At 37.9% G+C, this 20,153-nt stretch overlaps 1 protein-coding gene across 1 annotated transcript; it reads left to right on the plus strand.

Annotated features, from left to right (window-relative positions):
* The first annotated feature begins 7,314 nt into the window (after positions 1 to 7,314).
* On the plus strand, positions 7,315 to 12,620 carry Med21 (mediator complex subunit 21). Its single transcript, XM_015498259.2, has 4 exons — positions 7,315 to 7,390; positions 11,027 to 11,141; positions 11,659 to 11,759; positions 12,200 to 12,620. Exons 1-4 carry the CDS (start codon positions 7,349 to 7,351, stop codon positions 12,374 to 12,376), a joined length of 435 nt encoding a protein of 144 aa, XP_015353745.1. The 5' UTR covers positions 7,315 to 7,348; the 3' UTR covers positions 12,377 to 12,620.
* The last annotated feature ends 7,533 nt before the right edge of the window (positions 12,621 to 20,153 follow it).

Below are 20,153 nucleotides of genomic sequence, written 5' to 3' on the forward strand. Positions count from 1 at the left end.
TAAATCCATTTAGAATCTGAAAACACATTTTTTCACAACATTCAGAATCAAAATCCATCTGCCCGGGAGCAGTTGTTTGAAGTCAACCTGGGTGATGTAGCAAGACCACATCAAAAAAAAAAAAAAAAGAAAGAAAGATAAAGAAAAGAGTGAGGGGCCTGGTGGTGCATGCCTATAATACCAGCAACTTGGGAAGCTGCGGCTGGAGGATCAAAGACACCCTAAGCAACTTAGGAGAGGCCTCAGTAACTTAGAGAGACCCAGTCTCTAAATAAAAATACAAAAAGGACTGGGGATATGGCTCAGTAGTTAAGTGCTCCTGGGTTCAATCCCTGGTTCCAAAAAAAGAAAAGGAAAAAAATAAATAAAATTCATCAACTACACACGTCTTCTGTAATGTAGTTCTTGTCCTCAGTTCCACTGCAAATAAACTCAAACTCTATACTAGCCACACTGAATTAATTTCAATTTCCTGATCTAATCCCATCCTCTGCCCTCCATATCTTTGCCAGCAGTTCCCCCATGCCTATGAGACAGCTGATGTCAGATGTGTCAGTAATCAGAGAAGGCTTCATTACCTGGGAGAATGATTAGCTGGAGTACCCTGCTCATGTCAGAGTTCCATGGAGATCTGAAAAGCAAACAAGCTGGGCTGCTTTGTAAACGAATTGGTTTTTCTATTTATTAAAGGAAAATGTAGGGGCTGGGGTTGTGACTCAGTGGTAGAGTGCTTGCTTAACAAGTGTGAGGCACTGGGTTTGATTCTCAGTGCCACATATAAATAAATAAAATAAAGATCCATCAACAACTAAAAAATATATTTAAAAAAGAAAATGCAGAAACTGAAAAGATTCTCAGATTTAATATATGTATAACTAGAGCCTTAAAGTCAAAATTTAGAAGAAGAAGTAAGGAAGGGAGGGAAGGAGGAAATCTAACATAGATTTTTAGATAAAACCAATGGCACCTCAAGATGGAGATAGAAGCAAGAATCCAGGGCAAAGGCAGGAATGAACCTTTGTGGAACTTGTGCATTTATCTATTCCCACTCTAATCTCACCCTCATATTCATATTCTCTCTCTCTCTCTCTCTCTCTCTCTATATATATATATATATATATATATATATATCTCACTAATTTGTTTTAACTATAGTTTGGGGGTAATCTGTAATCTCTAACTTTCCAACCCCTGTCCCCTGTTGATAGAGTATATGTGTGTGTGTGTGTGTGTGTGTGTATATATATATATATATATATATATATATATCTCCCCCATCCCCGCATGCTCTTACCTTACTTCGACTGTTTGCTAAATTAAATTCACTAAATGTGCTTATTGTAACTATTATATGCAAATGATAATGCTGGTAAATTCATTCATTCAATCAATAGATGTGCATTCAGTAGTTTCTATATGCCAGGCTAAATGCTTGATGCTAGGTATTGGAAATATGGAAACAAATTGTTTCCTGCCTGCACATAGATCATGGTCTGGTGAGTGAATTAGTCATATGCCACATAACATTTGGGTCAGCGATGAGCTGCATATATGACAGTGGTCCCATAGGATTACAATGAAGGTGAAAAATTCCTGTTGCCTAGCAATGTCATAGTCATCATAACATCATAGCACAATGCATTGTTCCCATGTTTATGGTGACGCAGATATAAACAAACCTACTGTATCACCAATTGTATGAAAGTGTACACATCCAATTCTGTGAAGTTCATAATATTTGATAATGATAATAAAGAATTATGTTACTGGTTCATGAATTTGTTATATCATCATTTTCAGTGTACTATTTATTTAAAAAGAAAAGGTTTAATATAAAACTATATGCCATGTTATATCTGTGGTGGCCTCATAAATCTGGTGTTTATCCCATCTCCTGATTGCATCATTTTCTCTTGTGCTTAATTTAATCTTGTGTTGTTCTATTCATCATGGCCCTAAGAATAATAGGCTGTACCATACATGCACACGCCATATAGTCAAGTGTGTAGCAGGTCAAACTATCTACGATTGTAAAAGTATACTTTATGATGTTTACACAATGAAATTGCCTAACAATACATTTTTCTGGAATGTATCCCATTAAGCTATGCATGGCTGTAATTGTATGTTAAGTTAACTAATAAAGTGTAAGGACCAATTGTGGTAAAGGTTGGGAGCAATTAACTAACTCTTGGGATGAGGAAAGTTTTTTGTTTTGTTTTGTTAATATTTAATTTTTAGTTATAGGTGGACACATTATCTTTATTTTATTTTTATGTGGTGCTGGGGATCAAACCCAGTGCCTCATGCATGGTAGGCGAGCACTCTACCTCTGAGCCACAACCCCAGCCCCTTTTGTTTTGTTTTGTTTTTAATATATTTTTTTAGTTGTAGATGGACACAATACCTTTATTTTGTTTATTTATTTTTACATGGCGCTGAGGATCGAACCCAGTGCCTCACCATGCGAGGTAAGTGCTCTACCCCTAAACCACAATCCCAGCCCTGAGGAAAGGTTTTTTCAGTTGTTTTTGTTTTTGTCTTTGTGGTACTGCAGATCAAACCCAGGGACTCATGCATGCTAGCCAATTGGGAAAGTTTTATGAAGAAATGTTTAGAATAAGATTTGAGGGCTGAATAGACAATCACCAAGGGAACAAAGTAGAGGTGTGGATGGAAGTGTAAGTAATTCATGAAAGGAAGAGAGAATTATATGTGCTTCATATGACATGCTAGCAGAGCATGTTTAGGGGACTGCAAGGAATCTGGTGTACTAAATGTTGGTATAGTATTTCAGCCTATTGCTGGGTCATTTCAGACATTTAGTGGATTGTAATCGAGTTAGTCATAAAGGTATCTAAGAGTCTGGAATGTCAAGTTAAAAAATCATTAAGGTTTTTTTTTTTTTTTTTAAATGAAAGAATAGGGAGTTACTACAAGTTACTACAAGTTAAAAACAACAACAAAGTGCACACGGGCCTAGAAGAAAATTCATAAGCTTGACTAAAGTTTTGCCAAGCAAATCTAAGTTGTCTTGAAGTGACTCCTCTACTCCAGGTACCCAAGTTCTCCTCAACCAGTTTACAAAACTTAACATTCTCATTTAGTAGACTACATTATATCCAATCAGTCACTAATCCACATTATTTTTTTCTTTAAAAATATGTTTTAACTTTACATCCTCTCATATTAGAGTCAACACTGTAGACTAGATCCAACTCACCTCACTATCTCACACTTGGACAACTACAAACTAATGGGTCCTTGGCATTTTTTTTTAATCTCTACAAACCTAACAGCCAATATATTTCTGGGTACATGGCAGGCATTCAATAAGGTACTCTCTCAACAAGGGGTGGAAAGTTACCAGATTATCCCAAATTATAGTTAAAACAAATTGGTCATCTTTAATTAATCTCATTTATTGGGGAAGTACTCCACTTATAGAGGTTCCCAGTTAGGCTGCAGTAGGTAAATAGACTGTTTCAGCATGGGGATGGCTATGAAGCAAAAGTGCAAGAGTTGGAGTAAACCACACAAAACACTGATATAGATGCAGTCCACTAGTCTCTCATTGGCAGCATGTGAACTGTTGAAGAACCCACTGGAATGTGACTGCACAAGGATTCTGTCCTTGTCTTCTTTGTTCTGGGTTCTAAGCACAGTAGCCAGGACTGAGTAATCCCTCAGAACAGGGGCAATTGGCAAAAGCTTTGGTATCCTCTCTTTGCTTCTTATACTCTCTTATGTATGGCACTATGTTCCTGATAACAAACTTCTGATTGATAATACTGTGCACAAGGGGTCTGGTGAATATTTACTTTGATTGCCAAAAGAATGAGACGAAAACACTTTTCTTTGCACATCTGTTTTGAGAAGCAGCTCTGGCATTACTCCCACAGTACACCCAAAAGAGGAATTGACCATAGAATGTTGAATTACTGAAGTCAGAAATCTTCAGTTCCAGTTTCTGGTGGGTCACTTACTGACTTCAGATCACTTGACCTCTGAGTTTGTTTCTTCATTTATAAAATGCAAATAAATCCTGTCATGCCTTCTTTGCTCTGTTATGATTCAAATCAGTGAAAACACTACAAAGAGATTATTACACAGACTTCCTGAGGCCAGAGAGCTCCTCTCAATATAGATGAGGCTGCCCACTTGGTTTTTATTGGGAATCATTGGGTGAAGGTTGCATTTGATGAACCCAGCCAAATTCATCTCAAGATTGGGAGCCATCTCGCCACAAAGTCATGAAAAGTTGATTTCTGTTTTACTATAAATTACTGCAATTTCTAAACTTGCTTGGAATGCCTGCCCTTGCCTTGAACTCACCCATGCCTGGCTTTCCCTGACCAGATAACAACCCTCTCTGAAACCTCAGTGGCACCTCATAAATTCTGATGTTGGGATCTAAATTTATTCCCTACCTTGAAATGTTAAGCCATGTAGATCATTAACTTACTATCTGCCTTTGTATTATGCTTGTCAAAATCCTGTTATCTGTAAGTTCTCAAGACACCCCTGTTTGCAACTTTTTGTGCTATAAAATCTCATTCTTAGAGAGCAGGGAAGGGGAGGAGTGTTGGTCTCTAGACAGTGTTAGGAGAGACAGTCGCTGATCAGCTCTCTTTGTGTACACAAATACAAGTTGCTTTAATTTGATTTAAAATTGGAGTTGGTCTTTTCTTTGTGTGGAGATTCAACACATTAATATTCTAATTTTAATATTACTATTTCAACTTGTATGTGTTCTAAAATTTCCAAAATAAAAAGTTTGGTAAATTAAAAAAGAAAAAAAAAAAAGAGAGTTGGGCTGGGTGCAATGGAGAACACCTGTAATCCCAGTGTCTCAGGAGGCTGAGGCAGGAGGATTGGGAGTTCGAAGCCAGCCTCAGCAATGGCAAGGTGCTAAGCAACTCAGTGAGACCCTGTCTTTAAATAAAATACAAAATAGGGGTGGGGATGTGGGTCAGTGGCCAGTGCCCTGAGTTCAATCTCCGGTGCAAAAAAAAAGTGGGGGTAAACCCAAGGTGAGTTTTTCAAGGATTGTTTCTCCAATACTAGGATTTCAGAGCATTCTCCAAATTTCAAGTGTTGGAAAATTAGTTCCCAAAGTTATATGCCAATGGTATGAGAGGTGAGACCTTTGTTAGGTGATTGAATCTTGAGGGCTCTGCTGTGATGAATGAATTAATCTATTCATGGATTAGTGGACTATCAAAGAAATAGCTTTGTTAAAGTGAACTTTCTCTGGCTCACTTGCTTTCTCTCCCTACATGATGCCTCTCCCCACCTGCAGCAAGAAGGCCTCACTAGATTTCAGCACCTTGATACTGAAGTTCCCAGATTCAAGAACCCTGAGCTAAATAAACCTCTATTCTTTATTTAGTCTGGGGTATTCAGTTATGACAACAGAAAATGGTCTAAGACACCCACCTTTTCCCCAACCCCAGGAAAGTAATCAGGGATATGGGCCTGAGAAAAATGGTATAAAATTTGTCCAAAGTACACAAAGCAGTCATTGCTGAATCTAAGCCCCTTCCCTCCCCTTTCTTTTTTGCCGCCATTGCCCACCACAAAGTTACATCTCCAGTCCTTTTTACTTTTTGAGACAGAGTTTGGCTAGGTTGCCCAGACTGGCCTTGAATTCAGGATCCGTCTTCCTTAACCTTCCCCAACCCTGCCCCCCAGTGTTTGGGATTATAAGCATGTGACATTGCATCTGGCTTCAGGCTCGTTTCTTACCAGATTTTCCCTAGGTTCACTTTCCTTAAATATCGAATTTCTACTGTTGTAGGGACAAATGAGGCAAGGCACTGAAGATAGCAGGAAACAGTTTTATTTGGCTGCAGCCAGGTTCCGAGGGCACAGCTTTTGCTGTAATCAATTAATCCCCTGAACCCCGAGTTTAGCGAGTTTCAGAGTTTTGTAGCCAGCATGTAAGAGGAGGGGCTCAGAAGTTCACAGTTTGCAAAAGTTCACATAAAAGCAGCTTTTTCTTTTACTGTTTTGGGCATGTTAACTTTTTAAGAACAACACCTGAGAAGGGAGAGCTTCTTTTCCCCTTTCTTTCCTCCCCCTGCCAGCTGTTACCATGGAGCGCAATTGTAACATCTTAAAAATGTAGACATCTCTGTGAAGCCCAGCTCAAGGCCAGAGGCTTTGTTTGCACATTTCTTCAAAGTATTATACTGTATATGTTTGTGAAAAACTAGTAAGGGGGTGCCCAGCACCTGGAATGCTGATATCTTCTCAGCCAGTGGCCAAGTAAACAGGGCGACACAAAAAATAGGAAGTTTATCTGAATTGGACTCTTTTGCAGAGACTCTTTTGCTGACAGTCCTAAAATCAGCCATGGTGAAGAGGGCTTTTCTGTGGAGAAAGGGGGTGCCACTTCTCTACTATTACTCTTTACACTTAAATTCTCAGTAGGTCCCAGCTCTAAATCTAAATTCTAAAGCTGTTCCTTCTTAAATCTGAATCTGCCTTACCAGCTTATTTTCAAGAAATCTCCTCTTTGGACTACACACTGTGGAGCCATTACTTTCCTTTCCACTAACTCTTATTTCTCACACTAATTTCCTCATTGTCAAGCAAACAAAGAGGCTTATTAGTTACCTAGGTTAACACCTGAACATCCTATTATCACTTACCTCCAAATGATCCTCTTCCCCTTTCTCAATTTTGCCCGCCTTTCTTCTCCCTACACAGTCAATATAACCCAGTTTAATATTTACTTTCTGAGCTTTCCACTTCTTCTCAGCTTCCTCAGCACACTAATATTCAGAATTAAAACACATAGCTAATCTCCACCGGTAAATTCCCTATGCCCTAAAACAACAAAGCAGCACCCGAATATTTAGTCTTCCTGATTGCCTGGTGGATTTTAATGTGTTGAATTTAAAATCGATGTCGTGACTTTCAAGTATTTATGAATTGCTTGCTGCCTGTTTTGTGGTCCACTTGGAAAGCAAAAGCAACAGAAAATAAAAATTCAAGGTGATATTAAAAAAAAAAGTAAAATAAATACATGAGAAGGTAGGAGGAACTACCAAATAATCACACAGAGCCAACAATCTCCGTAACGTGTTGAACACCTAACAACCTCGAGGCGGTTTGGCCCCCAAAACGATTTGACATTCCTAATTGTCCCTAACTTAACTCAAAAGCGGTCCAACCTCTAAACTGTCTAAACCAAGCAAGCCCGAGAGCACGCCCACCTACTCCTGTCTCCATGCCCCACCCCGTTCAAGAACGCCGGCCTTTGATTGGTCCTGATGCATCCTAAAGCTGCCCAATCACGCGCGAGCAGTTGCCAGAGCGTCCCTTTACGTGCAGGGGGAACATGGCGGATCGGCTCACGCAGCTGCAAGACGCTGTGAACTCGGTAAGGAATATCGTTGGATTAGTCTCTGGCTTTCTATTTTGAGGTAAAGCGACGGAGGAAAGGGGCCCGAGAGAGAAAACTCGGAAGTCTGGGGAAGAATGAGTCAAAGCGTGAGTGAAGAGTGCTCGCTCGTGGCGGTGGAAAGCGCCGCCGCGAACTGTGGGAGGTTGGTGGTGGTGCGCGATGCTGCGGGGGAGAGCAGCTTCTCGCCAGACTAGGACCGAGGAACACCCCCACACGCCTCCGGGGTCCGGGATGCACGGTCCTGTTGTGTCTTATGCGAACGATTTTATTTGTTAGTGTTTCTGGGATCCCCCTTTTTTTGTGTGGGGTGGGAGAAGCAGCAGCTTTGTTTTGTTTTGCTTTTCCTTGTTAATTTTAACCACCCAGGGGGATCCCGTGCTCTTGATTGTTGAGTCTTTTTAATTAAATGTTAATCGAGAGCTTTTCTTCGTCTGCATTTTCAGGTTGGGGCTAGAGCAATGGGTGAGAAGTTTTGTTTAGTCTTGGTTGGCTCCTGTTCCGTCTCTTGGCTACTCTCTAGCAAATAGTTTGGGGAGAACTGACAACTTTATGATACGATTCTTCTAATCTTATTTAAAATGTCTACTTTAATGTCTCCCCAAAAGTCTGTTAAAGGTTAGGTCTTGTAAGCAGGTTTTCTAACTTTTTCGTTCTGTTTCTTTTTCCTGCTTGCTGTACCTGAGTGCAAGGCATATGCAAGCCAAAGGATACATATACTTTTTCCCATTAAGAGTTAAACTTTTTTTCATTGGTAGTTATATTTCTTGGCGTCATTCTGATTGTAATTTGTTGTCCCAGGTCAGGTGCCTATACAGAATATTGACTGGGTACCTGTTCCCCATGCCTATTCCACCCTCCTCCCAAGATAACAACTTGGTGTTCTTGTTAACACATCACTCTGGGTATACTTGAAGAGTCTTGAGCCTACTTGTGAAAAACAGATCCACTCTATATCAGTAAAAATAGGAACTTTTAAGTCTGAACCCCTAGATGTTGTTGAATTCACCAGGTAAAATCTACCTTGCAGTGACTTGGCTGGCCAGCCAGCCAACCTCCCCTCAGGGAATACTCCTTTGAGGTTTTACAAATAATAATGCTGCTGCTGGATAGAAACATTATTTCAGAGAAAATTTTGCATATTCGTATCTTGTAACTAGGATAATGAGGACAAAATGAATATGGCCTTGAATCCAGGGAAGGCATGCTGATAATTGGATTTGAGAATCCTTTAGATTAACTAATATGAGTGAGTGCTTATCGTATATATAAATATTTTTGATATTTATTTTTTAGGTGTAGATGGACACAACACAATGCCTTTATTTTTTTATGTGGTGCTGAGGATCAAACCCGGGTCCTGCCCGAGCTAGGCCAGTGCTCTACGGCTGAGCACAGTCCCAGCCCCATATATATAAATATTATCTTTACAAAATGATACTCCCTGCATGGATTAGAAAGATGTCATACACTCAAGAGACTTTTAAATGATGCAAAACTGTTTGTTATTAGGGTGTTATAATGATTCAAGTGTTTTCAGCTGTAACTGTTGAAGTAGATTGACATATAGAGCTGTATGAACTAAGGTAGAGGGAATCTTAGCCTTTATCCTAATCATAATTATATGTTTAACTATTAACATTTGTTCTACCCTCTGGAATTTCTGAGTACAGAAACTATGTCAGATTCACTATATCTCTAGAATGTTTATATATAATACTTGGCAAGGAATTGATTTTCAATAAATATTAGTGAATGAATGAATGGATCTGAAAAACATCTGCAGAACGTAATTGCCACTGTATTGAATGTGTGTGTGTGTGTGTGTGTGTGTGTGTGTGTGTTTTGCTGTTCCTCATGACAGGGCTGTAATATGAAATGTTCCAATTTTAAAAATGAAAAAAGCTAGGAGAGGGTAGTGACATACACCTGTAATCCTTTCGATTCAGGAAGCTGAGGCAGGAGGATCGAAAGTTTGAAGCCAACCTGGGTTACTTAGTGAAACCCTATCTTAAAAAAAAAATTGTGGGTTAGGGTTGTGGCACAGTGGTAGCACACTTGCCTAGCACTTGGGAGGCATTGGGTTTGATCTTCAGCACCACATAAAAATAAACATATAAAATGTATTTAGTCCATCTACAACTAAAAATTTTTTTAAAAAAATTGCTGGGGGCTGGGGTTGTAGCTGAGTGGTACAGCACTTGCCTAGCGTATGTGAGACACTGGGTTCAATCTTCAGTACACATAAAAATAAATAAATAAAATAAATGTCTATCAACAACTAAAAAAAAAATTGCTGGGGTTACAGCTCAGTGGTAGAGCACTCTGGGTTTAATTCCCAGTACTGAATTAGAGGAAGAGAAGAAAATAGCTACTCAGGTTAACAGAACTGGTATAAGAATCTAGGTTTATATATCTTCTGAGTACTTACAAGTAGTAAAACATGAGCAAAGCTATTTAGTCTCATAAATGCATTCATGATTAGTCAAGCAAATGTGAGGGAGTAGTGAAAAATGAATAAGAATTGACTTAGATTATTGAAAGTTTTGAAATAACCTGTAAGTTGGAGATTTATCTTGAAAACCATGGTGGAGTGAACTTTAATTTTTTTGAGCAGGGTAAAATAATATGGTCAACTAGAAAATGATGAGGCTTTTTATAATACTGTTGTAAGATTACTACACTAAAACAGCAGCAGTAATGATAAAAAGGGAAGTATTTGTAGTGTTAGGTATTGAAGATGAGTGGAAATAATCTGAAGTTACACTTGTTGACTCCCAATACAGGTTAGATATTTAACATAGGAAACAGTTGACTTTGAGTTCTGTCCATGAAATGAAGGCAGAGAAACTCAGTGGAAGTTCTTATGTTTTGATTATTAATAGAAATTGAGGTTTGAGGGATCAGGACTAATGAGAGAAGTTGGTGGGGAGTATATTAGTGTTTAGTTTGGAGATGGTAAGGAATTGATATTCTCAGTTTTCAAAACTGTTTAAGAAATACATTTTTAGTACCAAGAATTTACAACTAGAGTTTTGGAGAATTATATATTTCTTAATTACCTAAGGTTTCTTTTCTAGCAGTTGTTTTCTCATTGTTTCTTTACAATTGAAATTACACTCTATGAGAAAAGGAATCATACTTTGTGTATGAATAACACATTGTTAATTAAACTTGAGCTATACTTAGATATTTACCAAATCTGTTTTTTTCCACCACTGCCCCTCCAAAAGTCTTTATTTGTTGCTTCTAATAGGTATTGACAAAATTATTACTTTCAGAAGAAAACAAAGGTTATTCTATATTTCTTTTTAATTGTTTCAACTAGACTGATACCAAACTTGGTTTCTTTGTACAACTAAAACATTTAGTGGGGTTGGGGTGTAGCTCAGTGGTAAAGTGTATGCTTAACGTGGACAAGGTCCTGGGGTAAATCCCCAGCACCCTCCAAAAATAATAATTGTTATTAATCACCACTAGTTTATTTTATACAAAATTACTTCTGTTTTATTCCCTTGATCAGAGATTATTATTACTAAAACTTGTTGCTATTACTGATAAAATCCTTAAAATTGGTAAATCTTTTCTAACCTTAAATGTTTTCGTTGGCCCAAGCTTGCAGATCAATTTTGTAATGCCATTGGAGTGTTGCAACAATGTGGTCCTCCTGCCTCTTTTAATAATATTCAGACAGCAATTAACAAAGACCAGCCAGCTAATCCTACAGAAGGTAAATAAGTTTCCTATAGCTTCTCTTAGTTTGAGTCTGAAATTTCTTATAATCCTTTATTAGATTCACTGAGAAACTCAACTTATTTATGATTTCTTTCTAAAAATGTTGTTGGAGAATGTTACTACAAATTTTATCATAAAATAAATGAATTTATTAGTCAATTCACACAATATTTCATCATTCTGTTCATATCAATAGCAGATGGATCCTCCTCTAGAGAAGCGATTGTATGAATTTAACTGAATTTTACTTGAAGGACTTTAATAAGGAGACCATCACATTTACAAATTTTGTTCAACTGATCACCATATTATCCTGTTAAAGGAAATGACATACATTATGCATAATTTCCAATTTAAGCTAACATTAAGTTAAATATGTGATGAGATTGGTATGTCAAAATTAGACTTTAATCATTAGTTATGACTTTCTTTGTTTCATTAACTTAAAATTAAATTTGTTTTGGGAAATTTGAGATTCTTTTAAAACCTAATTTAGTCATGTCTTTCTCTAGAATATGCCCAGCTTTTTGCTGCACTGATTGCACGAACAGCAAAAGACATTGATGTTTTGATAGACTCCTTACCCAGTGAAGAATCTACAGCTGCTTTACAGGTAAAAACAAACTCATTTGAGAATTTTACTAGTAATAAAGAATTTTGATTTAAAGGAGGTATTTGATACAGTTTGTTACAATATTGAAAGTTACTTTAATATTAAATTTTAAGTTGGGTGTTTTGTCAGTTCGAGCTAGAATAGACTATTGAAGGTGGTGCTGAATAAATATAGTTGTCCAGTTTTGAGTTACAAGGAAGCCTCACTTTGAGGAACATTTCAGAATGTTCCTTGTTTTGTCCCTTTTCCTTGCAAAGAATGAAAGGAGGGTGGAATTCTGAATGTAGAGTAGAATAATAGTTTCCAAGTTATCTGGTTTTTAGAATTCCTACTACTGAAAAATATATCACAGTGGTTGGAAAGTGATCCAGATTTAAAAATTAATACCACTCTTTTTCCTTCTGAACTCTAAAGATTTAAAAATTTGTTGTCTTATAAAGGCTGCTAGCTTATATAAGCTAGAAGAAGAAAATCATGAAGCTGCTACATGTCTGGAAGATGTTGTTTACCGAGGGGATATGCTTCTGGAAAAGATACAAAGTGCACTTGCTGATATTGCTCAATCACAACTGAAGACAAGAAGTGGTACTCATAACCAGTCTCTTCCAGACTCATAGCACCATGTAGCTAAGAAAAGAACTGTTCAAGAATTCTGTATCATATTTAGATATATGCCTTTCCAACAGTTACAGAAACTTTGACATGTGTTACCTTTGTAGCTATTTTTAATAGTCTTCTGTTTTTGCTCTTGGTAAATACACTTACAAATTTATGGTTGAACCAACTTTAAATCATTGTTATGCCATCATTTTTTTATCTGAATGAATAATGTTCATAATACAATTAAACATATGCTATAAAGTTCTGTCTTTTTGTTTTGTTTTGTTTTGTATCTTTAGAGTCAAGCACTTTACCACTGAGCTACATCCCTAGCCCTTTATTTCATTTCGAGGGAGTTTTGCTAAGTTTCCCATGCTAGCCTCAAATATGAGATCCTCCCATCTCTACCTCCCAAGTGTCTGGTGTCCTCCCAAGTGTCTGGTGCATGTCCCTGTGCCCAGCATTCTGATGTTTTTTAAAGAAGCAGTGTAGCTAGATGAGAGTAAATCACTTATGCAAATATTTTCTTTTCCAGAACCTCATACCCATTCTAGTTCGTTTGCTTTTACTAAGAAATTTTTTTTTTTAATAGTTTTAGTTGTAGATGGACACAATACCTTTATTTTGTTTATTTAGTTTTATGTGGTGCCGGGGATCGAACCCAGGGCCTCACACGTGCTAGGCAAGCACTCTACCACTGAACTACAACCCCAGCCCCTACTAAGAAATCTTCTCCGTCTGTAGAGTGCCTGTGCTATTGTGAGAGAATTTTTTTTTTCATTCTGAATTTTCTGGTTTTTGCGTGGGTTTTTTTTTTTTTTTTTTTTGTGGTGCTGAGGATTGAACCCAGAGCCTTGTGCATGTGAGGCAAGCACTCTACCAGCTGAGCTGTATCCCCAGCCATGTTTTTATTTTTTATTTTTAACCTGCTTTTTCAAAACATCCTTCTCCTTAATTTGCTTGTTATCAGAATGATGTGTTTCCTAAATCAACTTCTTTTCATTCTGTTTATTTATCTGAAGGAACCATCTTCTGATATTATTAACCTCCTAGTCTTTATTGCTGTATTCTAATTAAACCAGAACATACTTTTATAACAAGTTTTCTCCATTTGTGTTAGGCATCTTTTTGTTGCTGTAACCAAACTATCTGGATTTATTTGATGTACAGTTTCAGAAGTTGAATCCATGGTTGATTCGCAGAAACATGGCAGAGGAAAGCTGCTCAGCTCATGGCAACCAGAAAGTATGCATGGAGGGTGGGGGATAAAACCTTCCAGGGGATGCCTCCTGTGACCTACTTCCCCCAACTAGGTCATACCTCTTTATTACATTCAACTGTCAGATTCATTTGATAGATTATACCACTAATGGCCCTTATGATCCTACCATTGCCCACAACCCCTGCCACCCCTGAACCTTGCTGCACTGGAGATCATGCTTTCAATACATGAGCTTTTGGGTGGACATTCTAGATCCAAACCATAGCGCCATTCCACCCCAGTTTGTTATTGTTAACATTTATGTCAGCATTATCAACTATGGGTGTTCATCACCTCTTGGATCTCACTAATTATCTTCTTTGAAAAGCTGCAGTTGAAATGTCTTCCACCCTGTAACTGGTTCTACCTCCTAAAGCTTCTTTTTTCTTAATATCCTGAGCTGTGCTTGCTGCAATCTGCTGCTCTCCAGAGTTTCTAGAGAACCCTCAAGAACAACAAAGCATTCTGCCAACTAATTTCATCATAATGAAGTTCTTCTACATTTCTAGATAAAGTGCTATGTTTCAAAGTTTAGAACACTAGCATTAGCTACAAAATTGTACCAATTTTATTGGTTAGGCATGGGAATTTTTGAACTTTTAATTTTTTTGTATCTATTATCAATGAAGTTTAACAGTTTGCTATAATTATTCAGCATAACCCTATACTTTTTATTAGAATTTATTGGAAAAGAAGATTTGATCAGAAAACTATTTTTAAAAATACATAAGGTGGGGGGCTGGGGTTGTGGATCAGAGGTAGAGCGCTCGCGTAGCATGTGTGAGGCACTGGGTTTGATCCTCAGCACCACATAAATATAAAATAAAGATATTGTGTCCACCTATAACTAAAAAATAAATATTAAAAAAAATACCTAAGGGGGCCACATCAATGTTTATAGCAGCACAATTCACAATAGCTAAATCGTGGAACCAGCCTATATACCCTTCAGTAGATGAATGGGTAAAAAAAATGTGGCATATATACACAATGGAATATTACTCAGCATTAAAAGAGAATAAAATCATGGCATTTACAGGAAATGGATGGAGTTGGAGAATAGAATGCTAAGTGAAGTAAGCCAATTCCAAAAAACCAAATGCCAAATGTCTTCTTTGATATAAGTATGCTGATTCATAATGGGGATGGGGTGGGGGAGCATGGGAGGAATACACAAACTCTAGATAGGGAAAAAGGGACAGAGGGGAAGGAAAGAGGCATGGGAGTAGGAAAGACAGTGGAATGAGACGGACATTGTTACCCTAAGTACATGTATGAAAACATGAATGGTGGGACTCTACTTTGTGTACAACCAGAGACATGAAAAATTGTCCTCTTTTTGTGTAATATGAATTGAATTGCATTTTGCTGTCATATATATAACAAATAAGAATAAATAAAATTTAAAAAATACATAAGGCGGCTGGGATTGTGGCTCAGTGGTATAGAGTGCTTGCCTAGCAAATGATGTACACTGGGTTTGATTGCAGCACCACATAAAAAATAAATGAATAAAATAAAGGTCCAATAACATCTAAAAATATTTTTTATAAGTATATAAGGTATTATGAAGGACCTACGAAGGTACTAATATGAAGAAGTCATTTTCAGCTAAATTAAAGGAAGGCTTAGTAGAAACAAACCCAAAACTCTGAGGACAGGAACCTTTCTTCAGTCAGAGAAGCTGTGATCTCATTGCTTTTTTTCACTTTCCATTCACTTCCTGGCCTGGATGTAGCCACAGTTGTTAGAAGTGTGCGGCAAAGCAGGGTAACTAAAGCCCCAGCTTTTTACTTGGAGGACTGCAAGGGTGAGCGTCAGGGAACCTAGAAGTACTGGGAAACTTTAAAGAGAGTAAGGAACTTTGGAAAGCAACCCCTTAAAGTTATTTTTGAGTAACTATTCACTGTCAGGCTACATGTGTGGCTCTGACTCCAAATAGCATACACAGATTTTAATGAAGTAGAATGAATCAGACATAACTTTCCACTGTTCATCTATGAATACATGACCAGTAAAACTCCACATCATGTGCAACCACAAGAATGGGATCCCTAATTTGAATTTTATACTCCATGTATGTATAGTGTCAAAATACATTGTACTGTCATATGTGTCTAAGAAGAACAAATAAAAGATTCTTAATCTCAAAAAGAAAAAAGAAAAAAAATGATGTACAGCCAAGTCCTACAGTGACCTTTGGGTGTGTGCACAAGAGACAGATCCCAATAGCATAGTTGAGTTTTAAAAACTGAGCTGACACTGGAAACAGGCCACAGTTTGCTGGTTGATCTTGTGGCCTGAATCCAACTGGGCTCATTGCCTAAAAACAAAATTCTATGTAGAATAAAACAAGGCACACAAATTAATACATTCAGAACATCAGGAATAGAATCCAAAATTGCTTGGCATACAAATAACTGGGAAAAATCTCAGTATGCATTAGGAAAAGAAATCAGCCTAAACCAAAAAGACATAAATTGTCTGACAAAGACTTGAAAGTAGCTGTTGTAAAAAAATTTCCAAGGTTAACAGTAAATACTCTTGAACTGAAAGTTTCAGCAAAGATACTGTAATGGCACCCCCTTTCTCCTCAGAAAAGTCTTAACTGGGTTTCTCTAGAAATCTTCACCATGGCCGATTTTAGGACTGTCAGCAAAAGAGTCTCTACAAAAGAGTTCAATGTAGATAAACTTCCTATTTTCATGTTGCCCTGTCTTACTTGGACACTGGCTGGGAAGAAATCAGCACTCCAGGTGCTGGACATCCCCTTACTAGTTTTTCACAAACATGTATCCAGTATAGTAGTTTGTAGAAATACGTGAACGAGGCCTCTGGCCATGAGCTGGGGCTTCACAGAGATGTCTACATTTCTAAGGTAAGAGAAGTTATCAATTGGGCTCCATGGTAACAGCTGGCAGCGGGAGGGAAGAAGAAGCTCCCCTCTTCTCAGGTGTTGTCCTTGAAGGGTTAACTTGCTCAGAACAGTGAAAGAAAAAAACTGCTTTTATGTGAACTTCTACAGACTGTGAACTTCTGAGCCCCTCCCCTTACATGGCTGGGTATAAAATTCTGAAACTACCTGAACTCGGAGTTCAGAGGATTGATTAATTACAGCAAAAGCTGTGCCCTCTGAACCTGGGTGCAGACAAATAAAACTATTTCCTGTTATCTTCGATGCCTTGCCTTGTCTGTCCCTACAACAATATAAAGAAGAACCAAAGTGGGGCTGGGGATGTGGCTCAAGTGGTAACGCGCTTGCCTGGCATGCGCGGGGCACTGGGTTCTATCCTCAGCACCACATAATGTTCTGTACACTGAAAACTGAAAAATAAATATTAAAAAAATTTCTCTCTCCTCTCTCTCTCTCTTTAAAAAAAGGGGGGAATTTTAGAATGGAAATATACAGTAACAGACTCAGTGGGTAGGCTCAGTAAAATGTGGATGAAAAGAAAAGGCAGTGAGTTGGAAAATAGATGAATAGAAATTACCAGTATGAACAACAGAGACTAGATTGAAAAAAAAGTGAACAAGTCTCAGGGCCCCATGGGCCAATAAGAAAATATTTATGTAAGAGGAGAGAATGCAGAGCTTAAAAATGTATTTGAAGAATAAATTTGTGACAGAGAAATTTAACCACTTAAGAAGTCCAGCAAACTCTAAGCAAAAAAATCTCAAATCTGTACCCAAACATTTTATAACCCAATTTCTGATTAGTAAAGATAAAGATATTGAAAGTAGCCATAAATAAATGACACTTTCTGGGTGTGGGAGCACACACCCGTAATCCCAGCGGCTTAGGCGGCTGAGGCAGGAGGATCTCAAGTTCAAAGCCTGGCTCTGCAATGGTGAGGTGCTAAGCAACTCAGTGAGACCCTATCTCTAAATAAAATACAAAATAGGGCTGGGGATGTGGCTCAGTGGTTGAGTGCCCCTGAGTTCAATCCCCGGTACCAAAAAAAAAAAAAAAAGAAAGAAAGAAATGACACTGGCTACAGGGAAACAAAGATGAAAATAACAGTGTATTTCTCACCAGAAATTAAATGTCAGAAAGAAGTAACATAGCATAACAACATTTTAAGTATTGGAAAACAAAATAAAACCCCAGAATCTTGTATCCAGCAAAAATACCCATTTGGGAATGAAGGTGAAATCAAGATATTCTTCAAATGAAGGAAAACCAAAAGAACTTATCATCAACAGGCCTACTATAAAAGAACAGTAGAAGGAAGCTTTTCAGAAAGAAGGGAAATAGCACCAATAGGAAATCTGAACAGTAGTAATGAAGAAAGCACAATGGAAAATGTAAGTATAACAGACTTACTGAGGTTTTAAAAATTACATTTAATGATTGAAAGAAAATAAATTAGTCTTCTTATCTCAGTGTATGTAGAGGTAATATTTGTCATAAAGGCAGAAGAATTAAAGTAATCTAAATGGTAAGATTTCTACATTCCATTTTAATTATTTTGGTGCAGGGAATTGAACCAGGGCCTCATGCATATCATATATTCCATTTCAAACGGTGAAAAATATTGATTCTCATAGACTATAAGGAGTTAAGTATTTGTATGATCACTAGAGCAACTACTTAAATTTTTTAAAAATGCAGAAATATTTTCAAAAACATTGGAAAAAAAATGTTCAACTATCAGGAAGAGAGGAAAAGGGGATACAAAAGAATGAAAATATAGAGAAAACAGACGATAAAATAGTAACCCTAAATTGTCCTAACACATCAATTATTACACTAAATATCAAGGAGGTAAGCTAGTTTAAATCAAGAAATGGGTGAGTACCTGTGACTTTCTTAAGGTGATTAAAGTTTAACCTTTATTCGGTAGCTCTATAGTTTGATTTTCTTTTTGCTTATGTAAGCAAGTTTTATAGTCCAGCTGATCATAATCAATTAACTGACTCTTAAGATCTCTGTAGGTTGAAACCATTATAATTACTGCCCTGGCCCTGATGCCAATTTTGGTAATTAGAGTCTTCCTTTCTCGAGGTTCAATCCTTCTAAGTGTCTCCGGCCTCTCTTATTTCCTATCATCTCTATTATGTGTAAGGAGGCAGTTTCAATGAGAGCATATTTTACTAACATTAGCAGACAATAGCTATTAGAGTTTTTCGAGAATAATATTACTCTCTTTACCAATGATTTTTTGAAAAAGCTTTGATGCAGAGAGAGTGTAAGTCCAACTAATAAAATCACTCCAACATTTCCATCTCCTTGAGTCTTTGGATACCATTCTCTCTCTCTTAACACAGATATTCTGGCATATCACTTTCATTCAAGTTGATCTTGCTTCTATATATTAGCAAACCAAATGACAACATGTGAAAACTTAAGTAACTTTTACCATGAACTGTCATTTACTACATCAGTAGAGACATTAATGTCTTTTAATCCATTGAGATCAGAGAACAGATTCCAGATTTCCATTCTTAAGGTTCTGTTTCTGCTACCATTGCCGGTACCAAAACTCAATAGAATAGGCTCAATAGAATGTACCATGAAAGAAATTGTTACTACATGTATTACAGGAATAAGGGTTTTGGGAATCAGCATTTACACAAAATGTGGGAGGAGCTGGGGAGGTGAAGGATGAAAGGAGAATCTGCAGAGCAGAAAAAGTTACTAACCACATCATCCTAAAGAAATGGTGTGGATAGATATGTTGGCACATGTGAGAAAGTGTAACAAGCTGTGTGTGTGTGTGTGTGTGTGTGTGTCTACCAAAGTATGAATGTGAAGGAGAAGCTCATGAAGAGATTTGTGAAAGCTGATGCTGCTTAGATAGTGCCTTTCTATGTGGAAATCACTATCTCTTCATCAGGCTTGAAGCCAAGTTTGTGATGGTCACTAGGGCCAAAAGCTGGGACGAGAAACTCGATAAGGAGAGGGAAGAAAGAACAAGCTGGGGCCACAGTTCACCTTTGTGTCTTCTATTGTTGGAAGCCCATGGCATTCTGAGAATACCCATCTCTTCTTCATTTCCACCTTTCTGAAATTGAGAAACTGATGTGACTCCATTTTTGAAAATAAATAACAGCAGCTTCTACCTCAAGGCCTGTCCTAAGGAAGGCGGCATGACCCTTGTCCTTGGAAAAACCCATAGAGCACTCCTAAGCACATACCCACCCTGCTGAGTTGTTTGTCTGCAAATAACAGGAGAGATCTGTGGCGCCAGGTGTCCCTGACTCAGGCGAGGTGAAGACCCATAGCAACCCCCTAGCAACCCCCAATAAGCATGAGACAGGGAAAATACTGGGGATGCCAGATGACCCCTCAGTAGTTTATGGTGGTTGATAACATGTTGGGAAACCATGTAGTTTAGCACGTACACCCCTCGTGGCCTAAACCAATCAGTTCAAAGGAATCCCCCTCTTGTACTAACCAATCACCCCTACCCAACTGGTTCCTGCCAGTGAATGTGTTTGATTTCCCCCCCCCCCCAGCCCCGCTACTGGAATCGATTTCGCTGTGTGGTGTTTCGTGACGCATATGCAGTATCCCCCCCGAAAACCTATAA

Source organism: Marmota marmota, unplaced genomic scaffold, assembly GCF_001458135.2.
Source record: "Marmota marmota marmota unplaced genomic scaffold, marMar, whole genome shotgun sequence".
Taxonomy (NCBI): domain Eukaryota; kingdom Metazoa; phylum Chordata; class Mammalia; order Rodentia; family Sciuridae; genus Marmota; species Marmota marmota.